The 9,662-nt window shown below is 38.2% G+C and overlaps 1 protein-coding gene across 2 annotated transcripts in view; it reads right to left on the reverse strand.

Annotated features, from left to right (window-relative positions):
* Nucleotides 1-9,662, reverse strand: part of sgk1 (serum/glucocorticoid regulated kinase 1) — a 36,025-nt gene that overhangs the window by 21,459 nt on the left and 4,904 nt on the right. The window contains exons 2-3 of one of the 2 annotated variants that reach the window (XM_024291125.2): nucleotides 8,668-8,694; nucleotides 8,455-8,549 (exon numbers count right to left, since the gene is read on the reverse strand). Coding sequence is in view for 1 of the 2 variants with exons in the window: in XM_024291124.2 (XP_024146892.1) it covers nucleotides 8,455-8,694 (240 nt within the window). In the remaining variant the exon portion in view is untranslated. Of the gene's footprint in view, nucleotides 1-8,454; nucleotides 8,695-9,662 lie in introns of both variants that reach the window. The other variant, XM_024291124.2, reaches the window with a different exon arrangement.

Genomic DNA, 9,662 nt, shown 5'->3' on the forward strand with positions numbered 1-9,662 from the left:
GTTGTGGTCAGATGAGACCAAAATTGAGCTCTTTGGCATCAACTCAACTCGCCGTGTTTGGAGGAGGAAGAATGCTGTCTATGACTCCAAAAACACCATCCCCACCTTCAAATATGGAGGTGGAAACATTATGCTTTGGGGGTGTTTTTCTGCCAAGGGGACAGGACAATTGCACCGCATCAAAGGGAGGATGCATGGGGCCATGTATCGTCAAGTGCTGGGTGAGAACCTCCTTTCCTCAGTCAGGGCATTGAAAATGGGTCGTGGTTGGGTATTCCAGCATGACAATGATCCAAAACTCACGGCCAAGGCAACAAAAGATTGGCTCAAGAAGAAGCACATTAATGTCATGGAATGGCCTAGTCAGTCTCCAGACCTCAATCCCATAGAAAATCTGTGGAGGGAGCTGAAGGTTCCAGTTGCCAAACATCAGCCACGAAACATTAATGAGTTGGAGAGGATCTGCAAAGAGGAGTGGGCCAAAATCCCCCCAGAGATGTGTGCAAACCTTGTGGCCAACTACAAGAAACGACTGACCTCTGTGATTTCCAACAAAGGTTTTGCCACCTAGTACTGAAGCACGTTTTTCAAAGGGATCAAATACTTATTTCCTTCATGGAAATGCAAATTAATTTATAACTTTTTTTGAAACGCATTTTTCTCCATTTTTTTTTGTCATTGTTGTCTCTCACTGTTCAAATGAACCTACCATTGAAGTTATAGACTGATCATTTATTTTTTAGTGGAAAAACTTACAAAATCAGCTGGGGTTCAAATAGTTTTTTCCCTTACTGTAAATTGTGTGTATATATATATATATATATATTTAACATAAAGACCATTTTTAGTGTTTAAAAGGAGAAAACCAAAGGAAATAAACACTGGATGAGCACGGTGAAGGTGCTATCATGATGTGGGGGATGGTTTGCACCTTTTGAAAACTCTAAAAACTGAGCCCAATGATTATATAAAAACATTATTATTAGTTTTAAAGTGAAATGTTGTATTTTAGAGATTTAGGACAATAATTAATAAGATATTGAATGTTCTGTAGAAAAAAAATCTAGAAAAATAAAAAAATAAAAAGGACAAGAGGAGTTTATTTAGCTGTCTTCTAACAGGAAATCTCAAGCTTTTTTTATTTATTTTGACTAAAACAAACATTTTAATTTGCAAATGAATAATGTTTAGTCTAAATATTATCTAATGTATTCAGTCAAGTAAAAAAAAAAACATTTTTTAAACAATTTTTTTCTTTATATTCATGAATCTGAGGCTGACAGTTTCTTAACGTCTCTTCAAGGTGTGCATTCATGCAGACATGTTACTCCCCTCGCTCCTCAAATGTCTTCAATGCCTTCTATCACATCAAATGTGACAGATTACTGAGGACGTCTCCTCCGCACTGATTCCTCGGTTTCTCCTCTTCACCTCACATTTTGCAAAAAGATTTATTCGGTTGCAAAACTGCAAACACAATATTCAGCGTCCAGCTAAAAAAACTGGTGGAAATAAACGCGTGCCATCTCCAAGTGTTTTTATTTATTGACTGAAAGCAAAGGTGGGAACTCGTGCAAAGCATTTCCAAGTCAGCCATATTTTTCCACCATCGGAGCGCTTGGAATGACAACAAAAGAAGCATCAGATTCAGAGTTTTCCAGGGTTAAATGTAACGCTTCACGGTGGCTGCTTTCCAGGCCTGAGGAGCATTTGATTCAAGCTAAATAAATATCAATTTAATCAACATCGATGGCATTAAAGGTATAGAGAAAGAGCGATTTAAGGTTGAATTTTACTGAAAGTTCTGAACGCCTGCCAACCAGCTGACGGCCTCAGGTTTTATCAGGTGCTGGACGTTTGCCAAACTGCCATGCGTTGGCTTTGCACAAGTTGGCCAATCCTCGGTTTCAGCAAGTGAGCACAATGACACTCTGTAAAGTTTGGCATTTCATACTTATCATAAATAGAAGAACATACTCTAAAAAGTGGGGACAGAAGTTTGCAGGAGAGATTCAGCTCTGACTGGCCTTTCTTTAACTCCTCATAGTGTAATTGCACTTTAATTCTAATCCTATTTCACTCAGACTGATTGCTGAAACCTTTTTGACAGCAATTCAGTTCAAGATAAATGCAGCCCAATCTGCATTTTAGTGGGGCTCTTTACAAGGCTGCAGCCTGATTGGCGGGTGAAAAGACTCCAAGAGGATTTCATCTCGTTAGCGAGACAAAACAGACTGTTGTCGGATTCTTCTAGTTTTAAATAAAGAATAAATTGGTGGTATATTTAGTGGCTGAGGCTTCCATAGTTTATCTTTTAAATGTAATAAAAACAGCTGGTGGAGGTGAGCGGGAAAGCTGTGTAATCTTTAATACAGCTTGTATCCTTCTTAGAGGAGAAAATGTCACAAACCAAAGTCTGAAGTCCAGCAGTAATCAGACATCACAGAGAAAAAAGAAAAAAAAAATCCTGCCTGCTTACTGTCATTCATTAATTCACACTCTGCGTGAGCTTCTCTGGAGTTGTAACCCAGCAGGGATTTGTCACCATTACTGAAGCGTCATAGAACTCCGTCTTCTGTTGCCTCCCAGGGTCAGCTTACAAGTGACTCACTTGTGCTGAAATGAACATGAGCACATGAGGTGGGTGTCTTTGTCCATGAGGACAAAGGTACACAATGATCAAGCTGACTCTTACATGAAACATTAACAAGATGTACTTATATCTCTGCCAAATGAGGGAAGACTTCAGAAAATGTGCACAACGCATTGGGGTTTTTCATATAATGCTACTTTTAGCTCAAATCAAACCAGGGATTCAGATACAAATCATTGTTCCACATGGAAACACTTGGCTTCTCCCTGGAATCACTACAGCCCTCATCTTCTTCACTTCTTACCTTCCCTTTCTCTCTCTCTTTTTTTTTTTTTAATTTGCTGCATGACTGAATTTAAACGATAAACACGAATGCAACAAGAGACTTTTCCGAGCGCAGCATACTGAGTATTCACACTGATTAACACCAGCGCCCGATCCAGAGAAAGGAGATTGGGTCAGAAGGAAATAAAACCACTCTCAACAACTTAGATAATAGCTATTAGCTTACATAACATGTGGTGATGGAAAGACATTCAATTTGGATGATTTAATGATTAAAACTTCAATTCCTGTAACTTTAAATAATAATTGCGTAAGCAGAACTACTAAAAGCGCAAGCTGCAGCAGTGACCTTTTGTTGCAATTTAAGTCTTTAACACTGGAGCTCTCATGTTTATGTTCTTTGATTTACTGTAACTTTTCAACGGTTATCAACGTAATTCTGTTAATATACCTCAAGTTTTAAAGGGTTAAATAAAATCATGTACCGCATGACTATAAAGTGCACTCAATAAAAAAATTAATAAAAAAAAGACAGTACTCCTTTTAATCCGGATTTGGTTGGGTGTTACTGTGAATTCGCTAATGCTGCTAGCATGTAGCGATATCAGACTGTGTTTATTTTTATTTTACCTGACCAGGATGGGCATTAGCGATGTTATAATAATAATTGATCCGTCTGTATCAAATGGGGGGTCTGTCTCATGACCAGTTTATATTGTCTCCACTGCGTTTCCAATCCACCCCCTCTGGTTTCCAGAGGAGTGGTTTGTCCCGCCACCCCGTGTCAAATTATAGTTCGTCCCACTCAATGCTTTCAAAATTAAATTACATGGGCATATAACCTTAAAAATAAAATAAATTGTTAAACATTTTCATATTGAAAGGACAACATAAGTTTATATTTTAAAATCCCAGTTCTGTTTCCTGTTTCTCTGGCTTTTTGATACAAAATGGATGTGTCGATGGACCGGAAAAAGAACTCGTGTGTGAAGCTAGCTTTGCGCAAACATTTAGATTGATTAATGAATGTTCTATGTTTTAGGGTTTTTTGTGTCAACACAACAGAGACAAGTGTAAATCAGGTGTGACATTTGTTATAGTGGTATTAGTCTATTTTTTTTGTGTTACAAGGTTGGGAGTTAAAGATATTGTGAATATGCTAACGTGGCTAACAAGTAGCATTCTTCTGGACTGACTGACTCATTTTTTATCTCTCTTAATGCACCTTTGTAGTTTGGTGCGCCTTATATATGACTTAAAAAATAGACCATTCATGGAAAATACGATACTTCTCGATGGTAATGACTTAGCAAAATGGCTAAATTTTGACTTGCAAAAGAGTAAATTACTGACATGATGGCTTAGCCGGACAGTTAAAGTCCACATTCTTGAACGTGACCCCTTCTGGAGGAGGTGATTTAAGTTAAAAGAAAGCCACGGCTGACACTTCAAAGGTTCTGGTTTCAGGCCCACAGTGCACACATCGCATCACTAAGCTAATGGTTTCCCATGATGCTGCATGATCATCGTGAGCTTGTCTGGAACAAAGACACAGAAATATCATCTGTTTTTATCAAAGAGCTCCAGCTTTCATGTGACCTTACAACTGCGTTCAATGCCACAGGTACTTTAGGCTCTAAAGTAAAGAGGAGAGAATATATCGAGAGCTGTCAGCAGAAGTTCCTATGATTAAATCGTCTACAGGAAGAGAACGGGACTGATGTTAAAGATTAAGGGAAAAGCTGACTTTGCAGTAGAGTTTGTGTGTGCGTGCACGCCTGTGTATGTGCACGTTTCCAATCGTTTGCTGGTGTTTAAATGAAACATCGCTCCCCCTCTCGGGAGGATTTATACACTTTTGATTTCTCTTCATGCTCAGGCAGCTTTGGGGCAAATGGCCAGGCCACATCCTCTATCTTTGTAATAAAATTGTTCTCCACTCTTCTCATCCTTTACTAGCACTCGTCCTTTTTTTCCCTATTGTTTGTCACTTCACGCTTGCAGTTGGGTAGTTTTTCTTCACTTTTATGATATTTGACGCTATATTGATTTAATAGAAAGTGGAACCCACAACTGCAGAGTTTTATCCTGACAGTCTTATCAAAGGAAGGTGAAGGCGGTGCAGGTCAGCGGGTCAAGGCTGAGCTTAGCAACCTGCATTTTAATGTTGCTGACTTGATAGAAAGAATGGATTTTTTATAACAAGACAGGAAATGAAGGTGAACTGTCTGCCGGGTGGCATTTATTGAAAAACCTAATAAGTGTAAAAGGATTTGGTGAATATCCAGGGAGTTATGGGTCAAAAACTCAACTGTAAGCTGCTTATAGCAAACCGTATGGATGAATGTGGACACACATTTGAAATTAGATGTGTTTTCTCCAACAATAAGTTCCGATCAAAAAGTATAAAGCTTTTGCTTAATAATATCTATAAAAAAACAGTGTTTAGCTGACACATTATTTCAGGCAATGGTAGATTATGCAGCAAAATCTCTCAAGAAACTCTGATAAATTTAACAACAAAGCTTTTTTTTTTCATTTGCAATTGAGTGAGACGGTGGGTGGCCTTGATCTGGGGAATGCAGTGAGTTGTGCCTGCAAGGAAAGTGTTTCTATTAATGACTACATTTATATACACAACAGAATCTGGAAAAAAAGTGTTTTCTGAAGAATGCAATTTTTTTAATGTTTTGCACCAGCAGGGATACTTCCATTTTTTTTTTTTCACCTCCTCAGATCACAATGTTCATTTTGGCATTTAATAATATTATGAGAAAAAACAGAAAACTATTTTTTCCCTCTTTCATTTTGGTTAAAAAAGTAAAATAATTGTACTTTAGTCAATTAGAAAAACAAAATAACCTAATTATTCAGAGATTAGATAGGAGATTAAAAAAAATCAGCTAATTAAGGGGGTCACCCAGGAGACGAAAAAAAAAAAAAAAAAAAAAGTGAGGATTCCTCAGTTGGAGAAGGAAAACCCAAGAAACCCTGATAGAACCTCAGAGTTCACTCATGCACACACCAGCACTCTCCAATCCAAACAACCTGACCTCCAAGCCCCAGTCTTCCATAAGCTCCGGCCCCTTCTAACCTTCATGCAACACCCATTAATTCGGCACACACACCATTTATCTGCAGTGGAATGGATCGCTGAGGCCACCGACAGACCAATCAATTTGAAGGGCGAGACGGGGAAACAGCGGGCTGATAGAAGGGGCCAGAAAGCCCCCCACAAAGGGGAAAAAAAGAAGTCAGATCAGGGCGATTCTGCTTTCTGCTCAGCTGATCACTTTCTCTCACACTGTGATGTTCAAACAAGCGCAGCGGCTTTGTGAGAGAAGCCGGGATGGGGATGACTCACTCTCTCCCAGTGCCCAGGTGACTGGAAAAACACACAAGTGGGGGACCGAGTGATGGCTGCAGTGACTGAGAAGTGGCGGGATAGCGGTTGAGATTGAACAACCACCCAAGCTCACTCATTTATGCAATTCACGCATGATCTGCAAGACATTTACCTGATCTTCTGGAGAGGATTTTTTCAGCTTTCAAGTGTCACCCCTGCAGAGCTTATGACCTATGTAATCATTTCAAAGAAAAACTCGGCACTTCAGTCTATTGTTGCCTTTGAGTTGGATTGCATAACAGAGGGAGAGTGGCAGAGTTTAGAGAAAAATCCTTTTATGATCATTTTAGTAAAAGTATCTTTTCGAAATGAGTTGTAGTGGACAACCCTCCTTTGCATGTTTTCTGACTTTTTTGTGTCTAGTTTAATCAGTGACATGGTGCAATATTAATTTCCACGTCTTTTGTTGCTGCTTGCAGGCGTGTAAAGCAGCGACAGAAGCTAAACGAGCAAAGTGTGAACTGTTGAGCCAAAACAATTGGCGTCATGTTCGCAATTCGAGCTACAATTGGCACAATCCGAGCTTCTTGCCTGTGAGTGCACATCGAGTCTCAACTCTTTCATCTCATGCTCTATATTTAATAAATATGTTGAATTAACAGGCCGACAAAACCTTGGTGGAGTCCATGGCTCACTGTCCTGCAAGTTGGCGCTAGTCAGAGGATCTGGAGCAGCCTGAGAATTTTTTAACTGTCAGTTGGCATGAGGTTTTGGATTCAGCAGAAATGGAATCTAAAGGGTTCTAATTAAATAGTTTTCCAGGAAAAGGTAACACTACAGTCCTAGAAACAAGGGAAGGATGTGTTAGACTGTTGCAGAGTCTGTATTTTCCGCAAAATTTTAAAATTGAAGCACTTGTTGCTTTATTGGTTGAATAATTTTGTAACTTTTTATTCAGTTTTTCATTTGAAAGGCTGCTAATGGCTGATAATAGAATTACTACAAAACATGAACTTGTTTTGCAATCAGCTACAGAGTTTGAATGGAAGCAGAGGACAAAGAAGGTGTCTAGTATTGCAAAAATCACAATATTTTTAAAAACATTGCACAATCACGAAAAATGGTTTGATCAACTCTTGATAGCATGAGATCCTGAGCCAATGACCAGCCAACTTGGATTTGGCATCACTGCTTGTTACCACAATTAACTGCAAAAGCAGAAAAAATTAAACGCAACACCTCATTTCTAAACCACAATCCAATAAAGTTAATTAAAGACTAGAGAATTCTCTTTATGATAAAATGATAAAGACAGATACAAAAATAGAGTGATGAGGCTACTTTATTTTTATAGCACATTTTATGTACAAACTAAAGACAAATCAAGATGCATTACATAAAACAATAAAAGAAACATTGAAAATAGTTAAAAAGAACTGGATTTAAAGTAAAGGAGCAGATACAAACTTTTAAAAATTAACAAAATAATCAAATGCATCTGTGAATAACGGTGGTGTGAATTATGTGTAAATCCTCCCAAAACAATTTTTCCACAATGCAAAACAGGATTGAATTCAATAGGCTTTTATATTCTACCAACTTTCAGAAGAGCATAACTGAAAATGCAAATATTTTTGAAAAAGTATAGCTTAGATATTTAATCCTTTAATTACATTCAAACTACCATTAGTACTGAAATGTTGCCTGCACTACACCTTTTTAGTTCTTTAAACTAAAGAACTAAAAATGCAGAAAATGCCGAAGGAGTTAAAAGTCTAATATTTGTTGAAACTTGCTCAGTAAGCGCTTTCTGTTCATGAGGATTTGACAGTTGCTGGATAATCGAGGCACCACACCCACATTTAAAAACCCATTTACCTCAAATATAAAAGGAAATTATGAGGTTTGAAAAAAATTGGGCCTCAAAATAGTTTTGTCGGATCTATGCATAGATCCAAAATACAGTAATTGAGCTGCAGAAAAAGTGTTTTATTTCTGCCGTTAAAATGAAGATAAAGTAAATGGAGGATGAGTTGTCTGGCAACAAGTTCATCTTGTTTTCAAACCTGTCCTAAACAGGAAGTCAAAATATTGTCCTTGATTTGAATTGTTTAAATGTCTAAGATAATTTTTTTCCACTGCAAACTAAAATAGAAGAAGTAGTGTTTGGTGGCATGAAGCAGCTGCTGGCGTGAATTACAGTGTAAAGTAACTCAAAGGTCGCCATTACCTTGAAGCCTTTGCTTTTCTCGTGCCCGCTGCTCGTTCCGCTTGCAGCGCAGGGGGAGCACGGCTCCTGGTGATAATACTGGCCCCCCTGCAGGCCTGAGTAGTGACAGCAGCAGTAAGGTGAGGGGAAGTGTGTGTACCACAGCTCTTCAGTCAGCGGACACTTTGGGCAAGCACAAAGGCGGCCTTTCCCTTGAGCTTTTTCTACGCTCACCTTGGGATTCCTCATCCACCTTCGCACCTGAACACAAAGAAATTAATAAAAAACACAATTTAATATTGATATTAACCTTCACTGTTTACAGAAGTTTACTGTCTCTGTATCATGATTACACAGCATTTCACTGCCAGCATCCAACATTGTTGGATCACTGTACTGGACAAGTTGGTGCATGTTAGTACATTGCACCAAAACAACAATACAATCCCCAAATGACTAAGCTTACCTGAAAAACTACTCCTGTAAAAGTGATGTGTGGGTGCACATGCTCTTTGTCAAAAGAACAAAAAGTAAACTATCAGTTGATGTGGAAATGTTTTTAGAATATTGCATCACAGTTTAGATGGCTGAAGGTGAAGGTGGGCTGGAGGACATGCAAAAGCCTGTTTTGTTGGAGGAATTAGAAAATCTGGAAAAAAAACATCTCCAGATTGGCACAGAAAAAAAGTGGGATGTTACTTCACTCAAACGCAAGAATGTGATTGACGTAAATCGAATTGGATTCTCCTCTTCTTTGATATATTACTTCACAAGGTGGTGGATCAAAGGCTGTGCTGTAATGACTCTTGTTTTACAAGAAGAGAAGACTATGATTTGTAGATGAGGAAAAAAGGAAAGCAAAACGTATACAGAACCTTTTTATATGCTTGTAAAAACACAAAATAAATAATGCATTTCTGTAATCATCATAAAAAAATAGAGCTAAAACATTTGAAAAACTAGATATTTAGCATTGCCTGTGAAAGCTGTAAGCTGAATGTGGCTGCTGAAGATGCTAGTGCTAATAGCTGAAGATGCTGCTTGGTAACTAAAACCACTGAAGCTAATAGCTGAAAACGTTAAAATTGATAGCTGAAATGGCTGAAGCTAATAGCTAAAAACACTTAAGCTGATAGTGGGCTAAAAATATTAGCGTAATGCCAAATTAGCCTAAAAAACTGAAAAAACATTCTGCAATAGTCAAAACAGCTAGCATAGCTGAAATATTA

This window comes from Oryzias melastigma, linkage group LG24 (assembly GCF_002922805.2).
Source record: "Oryzias melastigma strain HK-1 linkage group LG24, ASM292280v2, whole genome shotgun sequence".
NCBI lineage: Eukaryota > Metazoa > Chordata > Actinopteri > Beloniformes > Adrianichthyidae > Oryzias > Oryzias melastigma.